The sequence below is a fragment of the Jaculus jaculus genome, chromosome 21 (assembly GCF_020740685.1).
Source record: "Jaculus jaculus isolate mJacJac1 chromosome 21, mJacJac1.mat.Y.cur, whole genome shotgun sequence".
NCBI classification, from domain to species: domain Eukaryota; kingdom Metazoa; phylum Chordata; class Mammalia; order Rodentia; family Dipodidae; genus Jaculus; species Jaculus jaculus.
Genome location: NC_059122.1, coordinates 6325005 through 6348998, shown reverse-complemented (window position 1 = coordinate 6348998; position 23994 = coordinate 6325005). Strand labels below are relative to the sequence as shown.

At 47.9% G+C, this 23994-nt stretch overlaps 1 protein-coding gene across 1 annotated transcript in view; it reads right to left on the bottom strand.

The window, feature by feature from the left end:
* Positions 1 to 8828: 8828 nt before the first annotated feature.
* Tceanc2 (transcription elongation factor A N-terminal and central domain containing 2) overlaps positions 8829 to 23994 on the bottom strand; it is a 40161-nt gene continuing 24995 nt past the window's right edge. Inside the window, exons 4-5 of the mRNA XM_004671333.2 lie at positions 16880 to 17073; positions 8829 to 10044 (exon numbers count right to left, since the gene is read on the bottom strand). Coding sequence (XP_004671390.1) covers positions 9856 to 10044; positions 16880 to 17073 — 383 coding nt within the window. The 3' untranslated portion in view covers positions 8829 to 9855. The remainder of the gene's footprint in view (positions 10045 to 16879; positions 17074 to 23994) is intronic.

The window sequence follows — 23994 nt, the reverse complement described above, 5'->3', positions numbered from 1 at the left end:
GGGTACACAAAGCAGCACTCCGAGATCAGAGATTCACGGGGTACCCAGCTCGTCACCCAGCTCACCCAGAAGACAGAGGTGGGAAGGGTTAATGCACTGGATCCCCCCCCCCCAACGCACGTTCCTCGCTACCCAAGCCTTTCTCCCCCAAGTCACCATTAAGTGGGAGAGGACAAGCGATTCTCGGGGTACAGGAGAGGAGGGCCTGCCCTCGGTCACGCAGCCAATAGACAGGGCACTGGAAACGCGGGGTGCAAGCGCTCACTCCCGGGCCAACCTGAGCTTGGGGCTACCGAGTGCCAGCGTGGCAGTTTAGAGAGACCCTGGCTCGGCTTTACAGCAGAAGGGACGCTGGGAAGGAGGTCTGTTCGGTGGTGGCAGGTGCCCAGAGCTGACCTATGGTCCTGGTCAGCCAAGTGGCCATGTCAGGACTCAAGCATGGCTGCACTTTAGCTCCCTTATACGGGGGCATGGCTGCAAGGAGCTGTGCGTGTTAGGATGGGTTTACAGGTACAAACGTGTCTGATGTTACTCCCACAGCACCCTGGTGTGGGCCTGGCCTGCTTCCATGTGGGAAACCCCCATCTCATCTGAGGCCGACCGTGGAAAAATGCCAGGGTGGTGACAGAGGAAAACTGCAGGCAGGTGTGTGTGTGTGTGTGTGTGTGTGTGTGTGCGCGCGCGTGTGTGTGGTCACATGCAGGGTGTTTCTGTGTGTGTGTGCATGTGTGGTAGCATGTACGGCGTTCGTGAGTGTGTGCACGCGAACATGAAGGTGCTCTCTTTAGAGGTGTACAGAGGGCTCAGCAGCTAAGCCATTTGCCTGCAAAGCCTAAGGATCCAAGTTCGACTCCCCAGAACCCGCGGAAGCCAGACGCACAAGGTGACGCACGTGTCTGGAGTTTGGTTTGCAGTGCCTGGAGGCCCCGGTGCACCCATTCTCTCTCTATTCTCTCTAAATCCATAAATAAATAGATGAAGAAAAATGCTCTCTTTAAATGCACCCATTCTCTCTGTCTAAATCAATCAATAAATACATGGGGGAAAAAAATGCTTTCTGTTGAGGGCTTGCAGCTCAGGGTTCCCAGACCCCCTTGGCTCCACTCTGCATGTTCCCCGTGGGGCTGGGAATGTCCAGTACCTGGGGTCTGGACGGCTGAAAGACTGGGTCTGAGGCATGCGCCGCACAGAGAGGACAAGGAGGTACAGTGGCTGCGTCCCTGCCCGCTGGGGCCGGATGTGGCAGAGCTGGGCTCTGAGAATTGGTCAGCGCTCCGTCTCCTGTCCATGTTGTCCAGGCAGAGGTAGGAGGATCGCCGTGAGTTCGAGGCCACCCTGAGACTACATAGTGAATTCCAGGTCAGCCTGAGCTAGAGTGAAACCCTACCTCGAAAATAAATAAATAGGGCTGGAGAGATGGCTTAGCAGTTAAGCGCTTGCCTGTGAAGCCTAAGGACCCCGGTTCGAGGCTCGGTTCCCCAGGACCCACGTTAGCCAGATGCACAAGGGGGCGCACGCGTCTGGAGTTCGTTTGCAGAGGCTGGAAGCCCTGGCACGCCCATTCTCTCTCTCTCCCTCTATCTGTCTTTCTCTCTGTGTCTGTCACTCTCAAATAAATAAATAAATAAATTTAAAAAATGTATAAAAAAAGAAAATAAATAAATGAAATAATAAATAAATACAATTTAAAAAATATTTTTAAAAATAATAAAATTCAACCCTTGTTCCATTGTAAACCGTTTCACCCTACCAAAAAAAAAAAAAAAAAGCGATTTAGTAATAATGAAGTCATAACTCATGGCCAAGTACAGTAAACTCTTTGGTGTCACGAGGACCCAAATCAGACCTCTCACTGCGCCCACTTTCCTTGGTGGGAGCCCTGAGAGTGTCCTCCTGCGTGTGCCCTCAGCTTTCTCATGTGTGACCAGTGAGGCAGCTATACATGGGCCCTGCGCTCTCTGGGATCCATGTGGGTTTGCCCATGGCTCTGGGGCTCTCCCAGAGGGTCCGTTGGCAAATCCAGGCTCCTCCTCAGCATAGCCTCCGTGGAAGGGGAGACTGAGCTTGCAGAACCACAGTGGCTGTCTTGGTTGTAAAATCCACCAAGGGAAGCAGCCAGGGAGGTAGATTCTAATGAGGAGGGCTCATCTTTGAGCTCAGGGACAGCCCGTCTCTGGAGCTCATGTGGAGCACACGGGGCAGCTGACAAGGGCATTCCCGGGGGAAGGGGGTGTGAGACACTCAACAGGTAAGACACAGGGCCCCGTTGAGAGGGAGGTGCCAAATGTCGTTGCCCCTGAAGCCTGGCGCCGTGAGATCTAGACAAAACAGCCGCCTGGTCAGAATGTACAAACTGCATGACATCGGTTTGTTTGCCAGGCTCAGCACAGGTGCTGGCCAGGAACTGGGTTACAAAATCATAATCATCATCATCATCATAATAATAATAACTGGGCTGGAGAGATGGCTTAGTGGTTAAGGCGCTTGCCTGCAAAGCCGAAGGACCCAGGTTCGATTCCCCAGGACCCATGTAAGCCAAATGCACAAGGGGGCGCATGCGTCTGGGGTTTGTTTGCAGTGGCTGGAGGCCCTGGTGCGCCCATTCTCTCTCTCTGCCTCTTTCCCTCTCTCAAATGCATAAATAATAAAAATCAAAATAAATAACCGATTACAAATCCTGTGTACCAGGCCCTGGCATAGTGTTTTGTTCTCTTGACATTAGCAACCTCACAACCCTCCCAGGTGACGCTCTCACGGAATAGCAGGCACGGAAAAGCAGACGTGGCGGTGTGCTCCTAATCTTACCACCCCGGAGGCAGAGACAGGAGGATGACGAGTTGGGAGTCTGGGGGTTGGGTAGAGAAGCCAGAAAATGGCAAGATCTGTCTCTCCAGGAGCACTGAGCCAGGAAGTGGCTCACTGACGGAGGCTTTCAGCTCAAGCGGTGTGGCCGTGGATCCTGGACAGGAAGCCACCCCGTGAAGTGACATGCTGAAAACAATTGTCGGAGCCCCGGTCACAGGAACCATAGAGAAATTAACAAAGGATGCGGCGGGAGGGCTCCGGGCAGCCTGGCACAGAGAACCGTCGGGTTCAAAGGCAGGGGCTGAGGAACAGTCTCTCCTGTTTGAGGATCGGTGACATATTTGGAAAGACTTATGGGTGAGGGGGAGGGCAGAGGAAGCAGGCAAAGAAGGTTCCAGAGGCCCAGCTTGCGCAGACCTCGAGGTAAAGTGCACAGGCTCTAGCCTGGGCCTGGACACGTGGGGGAGAGCTGAAGGTTCACAGCATGTTGGTCACTTGGTGGCATGAAGCCACACTGGAGCTCACCAGCTCTGGGGTCTCAGAGGAGTCCCTTGCCCCCTCTTGAATCCTCAGTTCCCAGTGTGTCAACAGGGAGAGACTGTTGCTATCTCACTGAGCTTGAGCAAGCGCCAAGGAGACAGTGGAAGAGGCTTCTGGGAACGTTGAAGGGTTACCAATGTGGGATGGCAAAGTGGGGGTTGGGAGAGGGGTGGGAAACAGGAGGGAAGAGATGGGAGGTGAGAATTAGGCCAGCTACTTTACTAAGGGGGGGGATCCCCGATTTATTGATGTTAAAAATAATATCACACTATTCTCTCTCTCTCTCTTAAAAATAACTAAATAAGGGCTGGAGAGATGGCTTACCAGTTAAGGCACTTGCCTGCAAAGCCAAAGGACCCAGGTTCAATTCCCTAGTAACTACATAAAGCCAGACGCACTAGGTGGTGCATGCGTATGGAATTTGTTTGCAGTAGATAGAGCCCTGGCACACGCCCATTCTCTCTCTCTGCCTGCCTCTCTCTTAAAAATAAATAAAGTTGCTGGACGTGGTAGTACGCGCCTTTAATCCCAGCACTCGGGAGGCAGAGGTAGGAGGATCGCTGTGAGTTCGAGGCCACCCTGAGACTCCATAGTGAATTCTAGGTCAGCCTGGATTTGAGTGAAACCCTACCTCAAAAAAACCAAAATAAATAAATAAGTAAATTAGGGCTGGAGAGATTTCTTAGTGGTTAAGCGCTTGCCCATGAAGCCTAAGGACCCCGGTTCGAGGCTTGATTCCCCAGGACCCACAAGGTGGCACATGCATCTGGAGTTTGTTTGCAGTGGCTGGAGGCCCATTCTCTATCTATCTGCCTCTTTCTCTCTCTGCCTGTTGCTCTCAAATCAATAAGTAAGTAATTTTTTAAAAATCCAGGTGTGGTGGTGCATGCCTTTAAATCCCAGCCCTCAGGAGGCAGAGGTAGGAGGGTCGCCATGAGTTCAAGGCCACCTGAGACTACATCGTTAATTCCAGCTCAGTCTGAGCCAGAGTGAGACCCTACCTCAAAAAACCAAAATAATAATAGTAATAATAAAATAAAATAAATTCATTCATTCAAAATAATAATAAGACTGGAGAGATGGCTTAGCAGTTAAGACATTTGCCTGCAAAGCCAAAGGATCCACGTTTAATTCCCCAATAACCATATAAAGCCAGATGTACTAGGTGGCACATGCATCTGGAAATCGTTAGCAGTGGCTGAAGATCCTGGCACACGCTTTCTATCTGCCTCTCTTTCTCTCTCTCTCAAATAAACAAAATAAATAAATAAATAATTTTAAAATAGTATAATAATCTCAGCACTCGGGAGCCCAGAGGTAGGAGAATCGCCGTGAGTTCAAGGCCGCCCTGAGACTACACAGTGAATTCCAGGTCAGCCTTGGGCTAGAGTGAGGGAGGCCCTAGCTCGAAAAAAAAAAAAAATAATAATACTAACAACATCACCTACCTCAGCGTCACTTTGGGCCAGCCACTCCGTCTCTCTGGGCCATGAGTTGTTCATGTCTCCAAATCTGGCCAGTGTTGCTCCTCTGTTGAGCTGCTGGCATTGGCTTGCTGTAGGGGTTGAGAGACCCCCTCAGGAGGTCAGAGTGGAGAGGGACCCTGCATACCCCCCCCCCACCTCCAACCAATGCTGTCTCTGCAGCCACACCTGAGCCAGAGAGCTGGGCCGCCCCAGTCCCTGGAGGCTCGGGCTGTGACCGAGAGTGAAATCCCAGTGTTACTAAGGGACCTTTGCCTCATCCACTTGCCCCACGGTGCTTACGCTAATCCCATTCCCACCAAAGCCACTCAGACTAATGAAGCTCCCTCCATTCCAGGCCGCACACCATCTGTCGGGGCACTTCGATCTCTCTGTCCCCCAGCACTGACTGCACACCTGCAATCACGTGGGCCCCCTAGAGGTGGGCTGAGCCACGGACCCTTGGGTGTACCGAGTTCCTTCAGCCGTGTGTGTGTGGGACAGAGGGAAGAGCGGCCTTGCATGCTCCAAGAGAGGTACAGCCTTTTTTTAAAAAAAAAATACATATTTTTATTTATTTATTTGAGGGAGAATGGGTGCGCCAAGGCCTCCAGCCACTGCAAAACAGAACTCCAGACGCATGCGCCCTCTTGTGTATCTGGCTTATGTGGGTCCTGGGGATTCGAACCTGGGTCCTTTGGCTTTGCAGGCGAGCGTCTTAACCGCTAAGCCATCTCTCCAGCCCGAGAGGCACAGTCTTGAAAAGGTGGGACAGGGAAGGCTGAAGCTGCTGATACACAGAGTGGGGAACAAGGCAGAGAGGGTGCTGGAAGTCACTGTGTTGGCACCAGAGGCCTTGGGCTTGCACCTGTTTTTGTTTTTTTTTCCCCAAGGTAGGGTCTCACTCTGGTCCAGGCTGACCTGGGAGTCTGAGGGTGGCCTCGAACTCACAGCGATCCTCCTACCTCTGCCTCCTGAGTGCTGGGATTAAAGGCGTGCGCCACCACCCCCGGCTGGTTGTTTGTTTTTGTTTTTTTTTTAAACACATACAAAACTATTACTATAGATTCAATCTATGTTTTACTCCTTTTCATTAAAAACTTTATTAAAATGTGCATTTTTCTTTCCCATCATCCTTCTTTATCCCTCATCCCGTTCCCCCTCCCATAAACCTACATGATTCCACTATTAATGTCTTTTTAAAAAAATTTTATTTAAACCTTCTGAAAGAGAGGCAGTTAAAGAGAGAGAATGAGCACACCAGGGCCTCCAGCCATGCAAATGAACTCCAGATGCATGTGTCACCTTGTGCATCTGGCTTACGTGGGTCCTGGGGAATCGAACCTGGGTCCTTAGGCTTTGCAGGAAAACGCCTTAACTCCTTAACTGCTCCAGCCCTAATGTCTGTTTTTCTTTTTATGACCCAACATTTTTATATGATTTGAGAGAGAGGCAGAGAAAGATGGAGTGAGTATGGATGTACCACAGCCTCCAGCCACCACAAACGAACACCAGACGCATGTGCCACTTTGTGCATCTGGCTTTATGTGGGTACTGAGGGATCAAACCCAGGCCATCAGCTTTGCAAGCAAGCACCCTTAACTACTGAGCCCTCTCTTCAGCCCAAAGATCTTTTTTTTTTTTTTTTTTTTTTTTTGGCGGGGGTTCGAGGTAGGGTCTCACTCTAGCTCAGGCTGACCTGGAATCCACTTTGTAGTCTCAGGGTGGCCTCAAACTCATGGCAATCCCCCTCACCTCTGCCTCCCAAGTGCCAGGACTAAAGGTGTGTGACACCATGCCCGGCTCCCAAGGGCCATTTTTTTTTATCTTATTTTTTCTCAATTTTTAAAAACACTTTCCATGATTATAAAAAATACCCCATGGTAATACCCTCCCTCCAACCTCCTTCCCCCTTTGAAACTCCATTCTCCATCATATCCCCTACCCCTCTCAATAAGTCTCTCTTTTATTTTGATGTCGTGATCTTTCCCTCCTCTTATGACGGTCTTGTGTAGGTAGTGTCAGGCACTATGACCAAGGCCCATTTTTAAAAAAACTATATTTAATTTGGGCTGGAGAGATGGCTTAGTGGTTAAGCGCTTGCCTGTGAAGCCTAAGGACCCCGTTTCGAGGCTCGGTTTCCCAGGTCCCACGTTAGCCAGATGCACAAGGGGGCGCACGCGTCTGGAGTTCGTTTGCAGAGGCTGGAAGCCCTGGCGCGCCCATTCTCTCTCTCTCCCTCTATCTGTCTTTCTCTCTGTGTCTGTCGCTCTCAAATTAAAAATAAATAAATAATTAAAAAAATATATATATATTTAATTTATTTATTTGAGAGACACAGAGAGAATGGGTGCGGCAGGGCCTCCCGCCACTTTTTCTCTCCCTTGTGCATCTGGCTTACGTGGGTCCTAGGGAATTGAACCTGGGTCCTTTTGACTTTGCAGGCAAGCGCCTTAACCACTAAACCATCTTCTCCAGCTCAACCCTTTCATTCTGAATGGGCCGGAGCCCACAAGCGTCCTAGTGGGTTGAGCAGGTCTCGGCCTCCTTCTCCTCTAGGCCTCCAGGGTGGCTCCATTAGCATCCGTGGAGATTCTGCTCATGCGTCAAGGGGAAAACCGCCACAAAGAACCTATCTGCTTCCCCAATCTTCAAAGCACATCTCTGCAATCATTTTCCTCTCCAACTACCACCGCTGAAGCCTTTCAGCCAGAAAGCAATTTGTTCTGAACTTACCCGGGTTGCTAAGTTAGCACATCTCTGGTTGTTTATAAACACTCTCTGCTCGACCGGAGTCTCCTCCGCAGAGCTGTTCCCCCCAAAACTGACCGGCCTGCGGCTCACGACGCTCGTTTGTTGCTGCTCCTTGTGTTCCCTTATTTTATCTCCAACGTGTGACCCCCCCCCCCCCCATCCACACACATCCAGCCACACCAGCCATCTGCCAGAAACCTCCGCTTCTGGTTTTCTGCATCCTCTGCTTTCTCTATAAGACCTCAACTACCCACGACTCCTGGATTTTTGTTTATTCATTTATTTATTTATTTGAGAGAGAGAGAGATACAGAAATAGGCAGGTAGAGAGAGAATGGGTGCGCCAGGGCCTCCAGCCACTGCAAATGAACTCCAGACGCGTGCGTCCCTTTGTGCATCTGGCTTATGTGGGTCCTGAGGAGTCGAACTGAGGTCCTTTGGCTTTGGAGGCAAGCGCTTAACTGCTAAGCCATCTCTAGCCCTTCTTTTTTTCCTTTTTTGTTTTGTTTTGTTTTTCTAGGGAGGATCTCGCTCTAGCTCAGGCTGACCTGAAATTCATTCTATTCTCAGGGTGGCCTCAAACTCACGGTGATCCTCTGACCTTTGCCTCCCAAGTGCTGGGATTAAAGGCATGCGTCACCACGCCCGGCTAAAGTTTTATTCATTTATTTATTTGAAAGAGAGAGAAAGAGGCAGATAGAGGGAGAGAGAGAGAATGGGTGCACCAGGGCCTCCAGCCACTGCAAACGAACTCCAGATGCATGCGCCACCTTGTTTCCTTGTGCATCTGGTTTACATGGGTCCTGGGGAATTGAACCAGGGTCCTTTGGCTTTGCAGACAAATATCTTAACTGCGAAGTGAAGCCATCTCTCCAGCCCTTTCCTTTTTTTTTTTTTTTTTTTGCTTTTTGCTTTTTGTTTATTTGAAAGCCATAGAGAGATAGAAAGAGGCAGAGGCAGAGAGAGAGAATGGGCGTGCCTAGGCTTCCAGCCTCTGCAAACGAATTCCAGACATACGCGCCCCCTTGTGCATCTGGCTAACGTGGGTCCTGGGGAATGGAGCCTCGAACCGGGTTCCTTAGGCTTCATGGGCAAGCGCTTTAACCACTAAGCCATCTCTCCAGCCCTTTTTTTTTTTTTTTTGCGAGAAAGTCTTGCTTGCCACAAGTCTTGGGCTGGCCTGGCGCACACTAGATAGCTCAGGCTGACCTCAAACCCACAGCTGTCTTCTGCTCAACCAGCCAGTGTGCAGAGAGGAAACCACACCTTTCTGATTTAGAGCACACGTCTCCGTTTATTATTACTTTTTACAAAAAGCAAGTACCATTTCCATAATCGTTTGAGCAGGCTGGTCCGTAGGTATTTCCCTCGAAAATCTCTGCGAGCTTTTGCCAGCCGCCGCGCGCCTCTGCAAGAGCGATTCCATTATGCATCTTCCGCGGAGGCAGGATTCAAATAAAGCCCGGGGTGCGTGTGGGAAAGCTTGGGGTCAGCTCCTCATTAGAAGCCTCAGCATGGGGGCTCCAGAGACCGTGGCGGGGTCTGCCGGGGAGAGCTGAAAGGCTCAGATAAGGGAGTGGCTGTCAAGCAGGGCTCAGGTAGGCTCACCCCTGGGGGACAGCAAAGAGACAGACACCCAGGAGTTCTGAGAGGGGCTGGAGCTGTCTAAACTCGGGGGGATGGAACCGAGTGAGCAGCGGTAATTGAGTTTCAGTTGCCTGCAGGGTGGCGAAATAAAAGTAGTCACTTCATCCGTCTGACTTGGAGGGGGAGCTTGCGGGTGTCCTTGGCATAGGCACGGTGAAATCCGTCACCCTTCCTCTGTGCTGGGGGATGGCAACCGTATGGCGCTTCCTCGTGACAGCCGGTGTGCGTCCTGTTAAGGCGGCGCCGGAGCACAGTGGGTAATGAGGCATGCTCCTGCAGGCCTGTCTCCCGGGTGGTGGTGGGGGGGTTTCCCTGTCTGGAGGGATGGCACCCCCAAACTCAAAACTTCTCTCTCTCTCTTTTTTAAAAAAGTTTCTCGGGGTAGGGTCTCACTCTAGCCCAGGCTGACGTGGAATTCCCTGGGCAGCCTCAGGGTGGCCTCGAACTCACGGCGATCCTCCTGCCTCGGGCCTCCTCCGGAGTGATCGGATCAAAGGCGTGTGCCAGCAGTGCCCGGCTCCGAAAGCAGGTTGGTTTTTGTTTCTTGAATGGCCAAGTGAGGCCCATTTTCCTCCAGGCCCGGGACGGGGGAGGGGGGATTGGGGGGCGTGGGGGATTGGGGGGGGGGCGAAGAAGCATGGCCAGGGTCACTTTTTGTGGTTCTGCACGAACGTGCCGACCTGCAGCGTCCCGCTCTTCACCTGCTCCCGGATTTCAGCTCGGTGCTTTAATGTGAAGACCAGAGCTCGCACCGTCCGCCGGTACGGCCCGTTAATGAGGCGGGAGCAGAGATGAAACGTCTCCTGCTCAATGCTTTCAGCCAGTAGGTGATCCATCTGGAATAACGGCAAAAATTATCAAATTAGGGCCTGGCCCTCGCATGAGGGTTAAAAGCGAGAGGAGAGGCCCGGAGCGGCTCCTGCTCAGAGGCCTCCCATTAATCAACTGGAATGTTAAGGACACCTACTTCCTGTCGCAAGAGAAACAGGAAGAGGAAATTAATTCCACCCTGGCAATTAAGGAGCGGGGCCATGTGCTTTTGTGACAGGGACTTCACTCACAACCCCTGCCGGGTGGTAATATTTGCCATTATAACAGGAAACTGGCCCGAGCTAAGCAGCCTGGGCACCGGGCCCCGTACTTTGCCCACCAGGAAACGGGGAGTCCAAGGGTAATAAATCAGTGTGACAAACAGCTCCTATTTCTCTTTGTTTTCCAAGTGCCTCACGTTTAATACTCAGAACTCTCATTACCCCCGTTTTATGCGCAGATAAGGAACAGGTTCAAAGGAGGAGGCAGACGCTTGGGACTCTGATCCAGGCCCTGACTCCAGAGCACCTTTCAGCACATGGTCATTCCCAGGTAACTGACTTTGGAAAGAGACACCTGAATGTTACTGATTTCTTTATTTCTTCTTCTTCTCTCACTCTAGCCCAGGCTGACCTGGAATTCACTATGGAGTCTCAGGGTGGCCTCGAACTCAAGGTGATCCTCCTACCTCTGGCTCCCGAGTGCTGGAATTAAAGGCGTGTGCCACCACACCCGGCTTGCTTGCCTGCTTTCTTTCTTTTTTTTTAAATTAATTTATTTATTTGAGAGCGACAGACACAGAGAGAAAGACAGATAGAGGGAGAGAGAGAGAATGGGCGCGCCAGGGCTTCCAGCCTCTGCAAACGAACTCCAGACGCGTGCGCCCCCTTGTGCATCTGGCTAACGTGGGACCTGGGGAACTGAGCCTCGAACTGGGGTCCTTAGGCTTCACAGGCAAGCGCTTAACCGCTAAGCCATCTCTCCAGCCCTCTTTCTTTTTTTTATGCACCTGGCTTTCTGTGGGTCCTGGGAAATTGAATCCTGCCCACCAGGCTTTGCAAGCAAGCAAACACCTTTAACCACTGAGCTATCTCTCCAGCCTGATTCCTCTTTCTCCTTCCTTCCTTTCCACGTGTCTGTGTGGAATGGTGCGTGCATGTCTACGTTCCCTTGCAGGGCCCCACGGGTTCACCAGCAGTGTGGGGCGCCAGCCCACAGTGACCAAAGCAAAATGTTGGGCGGCCCACTCACTCCACTGCTCTAACGCCCATTCTTATTTTTTTTTTTAATTTTTATTTATTTATTACAGACAGAGAGAGGGAGGGAGGAAGGGAGATAAACAGATAGAGAGCGCCAGGGCCTCCAGCCACTGCAAACAAATTTCAGACGCATGCACCCCCTTGTGCATCTGGCTCACGTGAGGTCCTGGGGAATCGAACCTGGGTCCTTTGGCTTTGCAGGCAAGCGCCTTAACCACTAAGCCATCTCTCCGGCCCTCCTGAGCTTTCAGTAACATTTGCATAGTAGATTAGATAGGTGTGACTTATGCTTCTCTATCTACTTGGCGAGGCCCTGCCCTTCTTACAAAGGCAAGTTCATCTGCCGTCTCTTCCGTGAGACCTCAAGTTCCCACACCTCCCTGCCCTCACGTGCCTAAAGCCACCGCCAGAGTCACTATTTCGGACTGCAGGACATGGCAAGCTTTCTTAGGACAGGAAGACAACTCATGTGCCCTGTGGATCTTTCCCAAACATAGGCTGAACTGAACAGCTGCCTCAAGCATGCTTTGTGTGGCTTGTTTTAACAGTCTGACTGGATCTATACATAGGCACCCACACTTCTGTTTTTTTTTTTTTTTTGTTTTTGTTTTTTGTTGTTTTTTTTTTTTTTTTTTGGCTTTTCGAGGTAGGCTCTCACTCTAGCCCAGGCTGACCTGGAATTCACTATGGAGTCTCAGGGTGGCCTCGAACTCACGGCGAGCCTCCCACCTCTGCCTCCCAAGTTGCTGGGATGAGAGGCGTGCGCCACCACGCCCGGCTCCCACACTTCTTTTTAAGCACCCGATACATTTATAAGAGAACTGGCCAACGTCGGGGGCGGGGGGGGGCTCAGAATCCATTAAACAAAGGAACAAAAAAAAAAAAACAAAAAACACACCCGCTAACAGGTCCTGTATCAGAACGTGTCCCCACTGACCTGGACTTCATTAGCACTGTCTGACAACCGACTAAGCCAATCAGCCAGTGTTTCCTAATTCTTAATGATACGGGGCGCACTTTAGAATCAGGTTCATTTTCTTTCTTTCTTCTTCTTTTTTTTTTTTTTTTTAATGGCATAACAGGAAAACGATCACAGGCCATGAGGTAGGAAGGAGAGTGGATAATGAAGAAGGGACGTAAGAGAATGTCACTGCAGGAGACGTTCGTATGAGGAAAGATCTAACGGGCAGGGGGTGGTGGTAGAAAAATGATGGCTGGAAGAGAGAAAGTAAGGGGAATGGAGCCTGGGCCTCTCAGCTATGGGGCTTTGATTCACTGATCCCATTATTCCAATCACAAGGAAATGGTCCACGGACTTAGAAAGCACAATTTGGAGGGTAATAAAGAGATAAGCTTTGGTCATGTCTATATTCTTCACACGTTTTTCACTATTAGGAGATAGAACAAAAGCAACACAGAAACATTATTTTTTTCTTCCTACAAAATGAATGGAACGAGCACATTTGGTATTTGTAAAAACACATGCTAAGATGAAAAGCTGTAAAGGCGAATAACTTGCCCAATAGTTTTACTGCTGCACCGTGACATGCATTTATGGAGATCTGATGTCTGATTTGAACGCACTCAACATGGGTTACTATCAAGGACCAGATACTGAGCGGAGCGTGGTGGCGCACGCCTTTCATCCCAGCATTCGGGAGGCAGAGGTAGGAGGATCGCTGTGAGTTCGAGGCCACCCTGAGACTCCATAGTGAATTCCAGGTCGGCCTGGGCTACAGTGAGAACCTACCTAGAACCCCCCGCCCAACAAAAAAAAAAAAATCAAGGACCAGATACTGGAATTATTAGATGGTCGTTGATTTACCCTAATATGGAAATGTCTCATAATGGTAGGTGCTACGGTTAACCTTATGTAAAAGTGTCTGTATTTATGTATTTGGACATACCAAAGTGATAAAAATACCACCAAAGTCTGTTCATGGAAAATGATGTGATTGTTTTTCTTTTCTTTCTTGGCCATACTTTTATTTGAGAGACAAAGAGAGAGGAAGAGAGGGAGATGGGGGGAGAATGGGTGCGCCAGCGTCTCCAGCCACTGCAAACGAACTCCAGATGCATGCGCTCCCTTGTGCATCTGGCTTACATGGGTCCTGGGGAACCGAGCCTCGAACCAGGGTCCTTAGGCTTCACAGGCAAGTGCTTAACCATTAAGCCATCTCTCCAGCCCAAGATGCATACTTTTAATTTTTCAAATTTACTCTTTGGGAACAAAACCATTCAGCTATGCGTAATCTGATTTTTTTCCCCCAATTACACGGGAAACCACTAACGAATGTATCACTTTTTTAACTTCACTCTGTAACACTTGAGTGCTTACCACTTGATGTGCCATTTAAAGGATAATTAATGGATAAACTAAAAGGATAATTATTATGGAGTTTAATATAGCAGGCAAACTGCTCATTAATCCTTACAAGCATAGCTTCGTTATTATCATTTACTTAAAAAGATACCACAGGGAACTGATATTTACCACCACATTAACTGCATATTATATACCACACTGTATGTTTCAGCAGTAATTTTGGATTATTGAAAAAATAAACTTTACTTATAATAGCAAGTCTGTTAGCTAATCGATACTCTGGAAAATTGCTTACAACGCTCTGATTTTTTTTTCTCTCTTCAATATTCATACTAAAGCTTCCTTTAGGAAAAGTTAAGCAAACTTACTGCATGGCAATGCTATCAAACAGGCATTAAAAAATAATAAACATGAGAAATAAAGACATATAGAATACGATATACAAAGACACTAATTGAAATTGATCAAGACTCAAGAGGTAACACAAATGTATGTAATTATGTCAGCTTCCTGAAGTTATTTAAATAATCAATAAAAATATCTTATGGGACATTTGGCATATAATTTGCTCTAAATAAATCTTGGGTAATCATAACTTACCCAACATTCCTTAAAATGCCACAGTAATTTACCAAAATAGGAAATGCACCAAAGTGTTCACAAGATTATGTTTGGGTAACAGGTTCCCTCTGTATCTTTCTCTTTTTTTCAGAGTTTACAATTAAAAACATTTTTTTTCCTTTTAAAAGTGTAGCTAATACAGATGATTGGGCTTATGCGTGAGAAGGAAAAAACTCAGTAGCAGAGGCCAGCAAGTTAAAAAGGAGATATAAAGGGAAGAGAAAGGAAGGGAGGAGGGTACTTAATAGGTTGGTATTGTATATATGTAAGTACAATGACTGAGATGGGGAGGTAATATGATGGAGAATGGAATTTCAAAGGGGAAAGCGGGATGGGGGCGGGGGGAAGGTATTACCATGGGATATTTTTTACAATCATGGAAAATGTTAATAAAAATTGAGAAAAAAAAGCATAGCTAATATATCACCAATCCATTTGCCATCTTTTGTGGGTAAGTAATTGAGAAAGATTATTCTATAACTTCTGAGAACACAGGCAAAACTCTAGCACTAAGTCACAGTTCCAAGTTCCTTTTTCTACTGTTATTCTTTCTTAGAAAATATTTTTAGCCGGGCGTGGTGGCGCACGCCTTTAATCCCAGCACTCGGGAGGCAGAGGTAGGAGGATCGCCGTGAGTTCAAGGCCACCCTGAGACTACAGAGTTAATTCCAGGTCAGCCTGGACCAGAGTGAGACCCTACCTCAAAAAAAAAACCAAAAAAAAAAAAGAAAATATTTTTCTTTATTTATTGAAGCGGGGGAGAGGGATGAAGAGAGATGGAGGAAGATAGAGAGAGAGAATGGGCACACCAGGGCCTCTAGCCAATGCAAACAAACTCCAGATGCGTGCGCCCCCTTGTGCATCTTGCTTATGTGGGGACTAGACAACTGAACTTCAGAACTAAGTCTTCGTAGGCAAGTGCCTTAACTGCTAAGCCATCTCGACAGCCTGATTTTTAAGTTTATTTTATTATTATTATTATTATTTGGTTTTTTAAGGTAGGGTCTCACTCTGGCCCAGGCTGACCTGGAATTCACTATGTAGTCTCAGGGTGGCCTCAAACTCATAGCGATCCTCCCTCTGCCTCCCGAGTGCTGGGATTAAAGGTGTGTGCCACCATGCCCAGCTCCAAATTTTTAACTCAGTGGAAAGGGAAAGAATGTTAATGGAAGGAACCAACGTTCATTAAATAATTTTTAGTCAGCAGACTATATTGGTATAATGTATATATGTCCTTTTGTAATGTATATTCATTTAATTTTAGCAATAAGTTAGGTGATAGGATTACAATTCTCCTTTTACGGATGGACATCTCAGAAATGCAGAGGCATTTGCCTGTGGTGTGACATCTAGGTCTGTGGGAGCCTGGTTTCAACCTACATTTTGGCAGCTCCATAGCCTGAACCATGGCACGGCGTCCTCAAATGCCTATGAATCCAAAACCCTTAAATGAAAAGACCTTTTAGAACAATGCCACAGCATTAAGATTGTGAAAGCTCATCATGGAAACAAGAGGCTCTTTTTAATTTAATTTATTTGAGAGAGAGAGAGAGGCATAGACAGAGAGAGAGCGAATGGGCGCACCAGGGCCTCCAGCCACTGCAAACGAACTCCAGATGCGTGCGCCCCCTTGTGCATCTGGTTTCCATGGGTCCTGGGGAGTCAAACCTGGGTCCTTTGGCTTTACAGGAAAATGCCTTAACTGCTAAGCCATCTCTTCAGCACCCCCCTTTTAAAATTTTTTGTTTATTTTTATTTATTTATTTGATAGCAACATACAGAGAAAGAGGGAGAGAGAGAGAGAGAGAGAGAAAATGGGCGCATCAGGGCCTCCAGCCACTGCAAACAAACTCCAAATACATGCGCCCCCTTGTGCATCTGGCTAACGTGGGTCCTGGGGAATCAAGCCTTGAACTGGGGTCTTTAGGCTTCACAGGCAAGCACTTAACTGCTAAGCCACCTCTCCAGCTTCCCACCCCCACTTTAAACATTTATTTGCAAGGAGGGGGAGAGAGAGAAAGAGAGAGAATATTGGCGCACCAGGTCCTCTAGGCACTGCAAACGAACTCCAGATACATGTGCCACTTTGTGCGTGGTTTTTCATAGGTACTGGGGAATCGAACCCAGGTTGTTAGGGTTTGCAGGCCAGTGCCTTAACAGCTGAGTCATCTCTCCAGCTCCAACGAGGCTCATTTTATTTATTTACGTATTAGAGACAGAGAGAGAGAATGGGCATGCCAGAACCTCGAGCCACCGCCAATGGACTCCAGATGCATGCACCACCTTGTGCATCTGGCTTACGTGGGACCTAGAGAATCGAACCTGGATCCTGAGGCTAGCAGGCAAGCGCCTTAACTGCTAAGCCATCTCTCCAGCCCAAGGCTCATTTTTAATACATACTCTATTTATTTACTTATTTGAGAGAAAGAGAGGGAGAGAGAGAATGGCTATGCCAGGGCCTCCAGCCACTACAAACAAACTCCAGACACGTGTGCCCCCTTGTGCATCTGGTTTACAGAGGTCCTGGAGAGTCGAACTGTGATCCTCTGGCTTTGCCGGCAAGAGCCTTAACGGCTAAGCCATCTCTCCAGCCCCTCCCCGCCCCTGGCTCATTTTTAAATAAGAGAATAATCACATTCCACGTAGGGCCCTTACCTTTAACTCCAAGGCTTCTGACAGCAACCTCCGGGCATTTTTTCGGAATGACTCAGTTTTTGGATCACTTCGGACTTCAATGGAAGGTCTATCCAGATGTTTCTCGATGAAAGTTTTCCACTCGGTGTAAACCTGGTCGGCAAGACCAGCCACCCCTGAATCCGGGTGTTTGCGCAACTTGTTCACCGTGTGACCTGTGACAGGAGAGAAGCCACATGGAAGGCTGTTGCGTCTGCTGAGAAGCGCAGAGTGACAGGGACTGCTGGACGGTTCTGACAGTCACTCCGGTACCCGAAGAGGCAGGGACTTCTGCGCAAGGGGGGCCTGTCTCACAAAGGCACGCGAAGACAAACTCTGGGAGAGAACCAGGACTGCCAGTGCAGGAAGCCAAACCCGGGAGCACACTGATCTACTTGAAAAGAACAAGTGGGCTGGAGAAATGGCTTAGCGGCTAAGGTACTCACCTACGAGGCCTAAGGTCCCAAGTTCAATTCCCCAGAACCCACGTAAGCCAGGAGCACGCAAGGGGGCGCATGCATCTGGAGTTCGTTTTTGCAGTGGCTGAAAGCCCTGGCGTGCCCAGTCTTTCTCATAAATATATTTTTTTTCGAGGTAGGGTCTCACTCTAGCCCAGGCTGACCTGGAATTCATTATGGAGTCTCAGGGTGGCCTCGATCTCATGGTGATCCTCCTACCTCTGCCTCCCGAGTGCTGGGATTAAAGGTGTATGACACCATGCCTGGCTAAAATATTTTTTTAAAGAATTTTATTTATTTTTGGTTTTTCAAGGTAGGGTTTCACTCTAGCCCAGGCTAACCTGGAATTCACTATGGAGTCTCAGGGTGGCCTCGAACTCATGGTGATCCTGCTACCTCTGCCTCCCGAGTGCTGGGGCTAAAGGCGTATATCACCACTCCTGGCTAAAATATTTTTTAAAAGAATTATTATTATTGTTATTATTTTTGTTTGTTTTTCGAGGTAAGGTCTCACTCTCTAGCCCAAGCTGGCCTAGAATTGACTATGCAGTCTCGGTCTGGCCTCAAACTCATGGTGATCCTCCTACCTCTGCCTCCTGAGTGCTGGGATTAAAGGTATGCGCCACCACACCTGGTTATTTTTACTCTTAAAAAAAAAAAACTATTTTGAATGTAATTTATTAATTTGAGAGAGAGACAAAGAGAGAGAGAGAGAGAGAATGGACATGTCAGGGCCTCTAATCACTGCAAATGAACTCCAGACACATACGCCACCTTGTGCATCTGGCTTACAAGAGTACCTGGGAATCAAACCTGGATCCTTAGGCTGCACAGGCAAACGCCATCTTTCCAGCCCTTTTTTGGTACTTATTTTATTTTAAGACAACTTAAACAGCCTTAGTTATTAGAAGAACATTATTTTTTTTTATTTTTTTGTGAGGCAGGATTTCATTCTAGCCCAAGGTGATCTGGCATTCACTCTGTAGCCTAGGCTAACCTTGAACTCATGGCAATCCTATTACCTCAGCCTCCCAACGAAATTAAAAGTGTGTGCACCACATCAGCATAAAGAAACAATGTTTTTTTTAAAAAAAAGTGTTATTATTTATATGAGAGAGAGAAAGAGGCAAATGGAGAGAGAGAATGGGCACACCAGGGCATCCAGCCACTGAAAAGGAACTCCAGATGCATGCACTCCCTTGTGCATCTGGCTTACGTGGGTTCTGGTGAGTCAAACCTGGGTCCTTAGGCTTCACAAGCAAACACCTTAGCCGCTAAGCCATTTCCCCAGCCCAGGAACATTCTTTATTTAATTCATAAATGACAAAAGATTGAAGACACTGTTGCGGTCCAAAGGCAGCCAACCAGTATATGGGCTTGTCCAGTACAAGGCGAGTGAGGAGCGTTACAGAGGAGGAGGTTCGATTCCCCAGTACCCACGTTACGGCGGCACATGTGTCTGGAGTTTGTCTGCAGTGGCTAGAGGCCCTGGCGTACCCATTATCTCTCTCTCTCTTTCTATTTGCCTCTTTCACGGTCTCTCAGATAAATACAAATAAAATATACAGTGATCCTCCTACATCTGCCTCCCAAATTCTGGGATTAGAGGCGTGCGGCCCTACACCTGGCTAAACATATACATACATACATACATACATACATACATACACACACATACACACACACACACACACACACACACACACACATATATTTGTTTATTTATTTAAAAGAGTTTGTTATAGTTTATAGGTAAATTTGAGCTTTTTCACAAAAGGAGACAAAGTATTTACATGAGCTTATTATCTAGACAAATAAGCATCAGGCATGATGGACCACACCTCTCGTCCCAGCTCTTGGGATTAGAGCAGGACTACTGAGCAGTCTAAGCCATTTTTGACTACACAGCAAGTCCAAGGCCAGCCTGGACTAGAATGATAAGTCTCAAAATAACGAAAAAAAAATTGAACCTGGGCGTGGTGGCGCACGCCTTTAATCCCAGCACTCGGGAGGCAGAGGTAGGAGGATCGCCGTGAGTTCGAGGCCACCCTGAGACTACAGAGTGAATTCCAGGTCAGCCTGGGCCAGAGTGAGACCCTACCTCGAAAAACAAAAAAAGAAAAGAGAAAATTGATGTCTGGGATTAGTAGTTAAGGTGCTTGCCTGCAGAACCAAATGTCGCAGTCAGGTTCGCACTGCAGGCAGAAATCACCCGAACAAGAGCAGCTTGTGGGGGAAAAAAGGGGTTATTTTGGTTTATAGATTCCAGGGGCCAGCTTCCATGCTGGCAGGGGAAACCAACGGCATGAGCAGAGAGTGGACATCACCCCCTGGCCAACATAAGGTGGACAATAGCAATAGGAGAGTGTGCCAAACACTGGCAAAGGGACAATGGCTATGACACCCATAAGCCCGCCCCCAAGAACACACTGCCTCCAGGAGGTATTATTTCTCAAATCTCCATCAGGTGGGAACCTAGCATTCAGAACACCGAAGTTTATGAGAGACGCCTGAATCAAACCACCACACCAAATGACCAAGATTTGATTCCTCAGGGCACATGTAAGCCAGATGCACAAGGTGACAATGCGTCTGGAGTTGGTTTGTAATGGCTGGAGATTTTGGAATGCACATTCTCTCTCTCCCTCCCTCCCTCTTTCTCAAATAAATAAACAAATAAGATACATAAAAAGCCTTTCCTTTTTTTAAAATTTTGTTTGGTTTATTTTTATTTATTTATTTGAGAGCGACAGACAGAGAAAGAGGCAGAGAGAGAGAGAGAGAGAGAGAGAGAGAGGGAGAGAATGGGCATGCCAGGGCCTCCAGCCACTGCAGACGAACTCCAGACGCATGCGCCCCCTTGTGCATCTGGCTAACGTGGGACCTGGGGAATCGAGCCTCGAACCGGGGTCCTTAGGCTTCACAAGCAAGCGCTTAAATGCTAAACCATCTCTCCAGCCCATTTCCTTCTTTTTTTAAAAAAATTGTTTGTTTATTTATTTGAGAGCGCGCGAGAAAGAGAGAGAGAATGGGCGCGCCAGGGCTTCCAGCCACTGCAAAGGAACTCCAGACGCGTGCGCCCCATTGTGTATCTGGCTAACGTGGGTCCTGGGGAATCGAGCCTCGAACTGGGGTCCTTAGGCTTCACAGGCAAGCGCTTAACCGCTAAGCCATCTCTCCAGCCCCCTTTCCTTCTTAAAAAAAAAATCAAAATAAGTAAATATATAAACCGAGAATGTCTACACACAAGCACTGTGTGTGTTACCCCTACCCAGCTGTGAGACCCCATCTCTCCTCTACACTTCTTATCTAGAAGTTTTACTTTCAAAGATACTTTCCCACCGGTCATAGTGGCGCACGCCTTTAATCTCAGCACTTGGGAGGCAGAGGTAGGAGGATCATTGTGAGTTCAAGGCCACCCTGAGACTACAGAGTGAATTCCAGGTTAGCCTGGGCTAGAGTAAGACCCTACCTTGAAAAAAAATTAAAAACAAAAAAGAAAGAAAGAAAAAAAAGGGGGGGGTGGAGAGATAGCTTAGTGGTTAAGCGCTTGCCTGTGAAGCCTAAGGACCCCGGTTCGAGGCTCGGTTCCCCAGGACCCACGTGAGCCAGATGCACAAGGTGGTGCATCCTTTTGTACTGGCTGGAGGCCCTGGTGCGCCCATTCTCTCTCTGTCTGTTGCTCTCAAATAAATAAATAAAAATAAACAAAAAAATTAATGCTTTTTTTTAAAAAAAAGGTATCTTCCCTTTTAACATAAATTTGACCATTTTACTCCTCCACTTAAATCCTTCAGTCCTACGGCCAGAGTCTTTCACTCGATTTTTCACCAGCTGCTCTCCTCCTCCTCACTCCTGAATTCCATTTCCGCACTATCCCTCAGGCATCCTATTTCCTATTCCCCAGCTTGTTGAAGTTGCTAAAATGCTTGAATCTTTTTATTTTTTCCCCTGTCCTTTTGATACACATCCCGGCGAACACTCTGTCTTGGATTCTCTCTCCATCTGGCTCCCTTGAAGACTGTCACCGTCCCTCCACGAAGTCTCGCTCAAGTGTTTCCGTCAGGCTCGCATTGCTGGCAGAAAACACCTGACCTACTTGTGAGGACTTAAAAAAAAAAAAAAAAGGTTTTTGGGGGGCTGGACAGATGGCTTAGTGGTTAAGGCGCTTGCCTGTAAAAGCTAAGGACCCAGGTTCAACTCCCCAGGACTGGCATAACCAGACGCACATGGTGGTGCGTTGTGTCTTGAGTACATCTGCACTGGCGCCCACTCTCTCTCCCCCCCCCCCCCCCGTTTCTCTCTCAAATGGACGAATAATAATAAAGCAAATCAAAGAGAAGGGCTGGAGAGAGAGCTCCGTTGGGAAAGTGCCTGTCCTGTAGATAGGAGAACCTGAGTTCAATTCTCAGAATCTGTGCAGATGGGGGTCAGGCATGGCATCCTTAAAAGTAAAGTCACCACTAGGTTCTTTCTCTTCTGGGTGGAGTTCTCCATAGCCTTGAGATTATTCACCCTTCAGACTACTGTCGTCTTGTGCTGTTGACCACAAAGACAGAGGCTGAGGGTATAATTAGGTGGTAGAGAGTGTGTGCTTAACGTAATCAAGACCACAGCTTAAACCCCTGGCACCAACATAAACAGATAAGAATGCGGAGATACATGGGCTGGAGAGATGGCTTAGCGGTTAAGCGCTTGCCTGCGAAGCCTAAGGACCCCGGTTCGAGGCTCGGTTCCCCAGGTCCCACGTTAGCCAGATGCACAAGGGGGCGCACGTGTCTGGAGTTCGTGTGCAGAGGTTGGAAGCCCTGGCGCACCCATTCTCTCTCTCTCTCTATCTGCCTCTTTCTCTCTCTGTCACTCTCAAGTAAATAAATAGAAATGAACAAAAAAATAAAAATAAAAAATAAAAAAAGAATACAGAGATACAAGAGATATGGGAGGACTTCAAGATCTGCCTTTAAGGTGTTGTACCACTGTTCCTGAGCACGTTCTTATGCCTGGTGCTGAGGGCACGGAAATGAACAGTCACGATGAAATTTAGTCTATATTTACTTACAATATGAATAAAAGTATTCACCTTAGGCCAGGCGTGGTGGTGCACGCCTTTGATCCCAGCACTCGGGAGGCAGAGGTAGGAGGATCGCCGTGAGTTCGAGGCCAGCCTGAGACTCCATAGTGAGTTCCAGGTCAGCCTGGGCTAGTGTGAAACCCTGCCTCGAAAAATCACAATGAAAAGTATTCATCTTAGTATTGTTTGAGGCAGTGCAAAGCTAGGGTACTATGAACTCATCATTAAGGGCTCAATTTATGGTCCATTTAAACAGCAACCACTGGGACGGGGATGTGACTCTGTTGTCAGAGGCATGGGTTCAAATGCCAGCACTGGGCTGGAGTGATGGCTTAGCAGTTAAGGCACTTGCCTGCAAATGTTAACAAGCCAGGTTCAACTCCCCAGAACCCGTGTAAGCCAGGTGCACATGTATCTGGAGTTTGTTTGCAGTGGCGCATCCGTATTCTCTCTTCCTTACTCTGCCCTGTAATCCTAGGACTCACACGGTAGAGGCAGGTAGATCAGAAGTTCAAAGTCATCTCTGGCTACATGACAAGTTCAACCAGTCCGGGACACATGAGCACACAGAGTTTGTTGATTCTGGAATGGTTTCTACTTACCAAAACATGCAAAAAAAAAAAAAGAAAAAGAAAAAGAAAAAAGAAAAGAAAAGAAAAAGAAAAAGAAAAAGAAAAAAGATCACTGCATTCAGGTAAGTGAGAAAAGCAGGTGGGGACAGAGTATGTTCAATGTGAGCCAATATTTATTTTCAAAATGACATGTGTGTATACATATAAGCACCACATTTGTTTATACGCTGAGAAGAAAATCTTAATTTACAATTGAAAAAATTTTTATTAGCTTATTTTGAGTGAGAGACAGAAAGAGGACCAGGCGTGGAGGCACACGCCTTTTCTCAGCACTCGGGAGGCAGAGGTAGGTGGATCACTGTGAGTTCGATGCCACCCTGAGTCTATATAGTGAGTTCCAGGTTAGCCTGGACTAGAGTGAGACCCTATCTCGAAAAACCCAAAATTAGAAAAAAAAAAAGGAAAGAGAACTAGGCAGTGAGAGAGATAGAATGGGCAAACGCCAGACACATGCGCCCCCTGGTGGTGGATGTGCAACATTATGCACTTGCGTCACTGAGTCCAGCTGTGTGGGACCTGGAGACGCGGACATGGGTTCTTAGGCTTCGCAGGCAAGTGCCTTAACAGCTAAGCCCTCTCTCCAGCCCTATATATTTAATTTTTAAAAATATTTTTATTTATTTATTTGAGAGCGGGAAAGAGGCTGAGAGAGAGAAAACGGGTACACCAGGGCCTAAGCCACTGCAAACAAACTCCAGATGCATGCACCCCTTGTGCATCTGCCTTACGTGGCTCCTAGGGAATCGAACCAAGGTCCTTTGACTTTGTAGGCAAGCGCCTTAACCACTAAGCTGTCTCTCCAGCCCCAGTAAAATTATTAACAACTTGGTTTCTCACCAGGAATAGATGGTAAGACCCTATTGCTGAAGATTCCACATACTTGGGCTGCAAGGCCACTGAGAAATCCTGCTGGAACTGAGCTGAAAACCTCCTCCA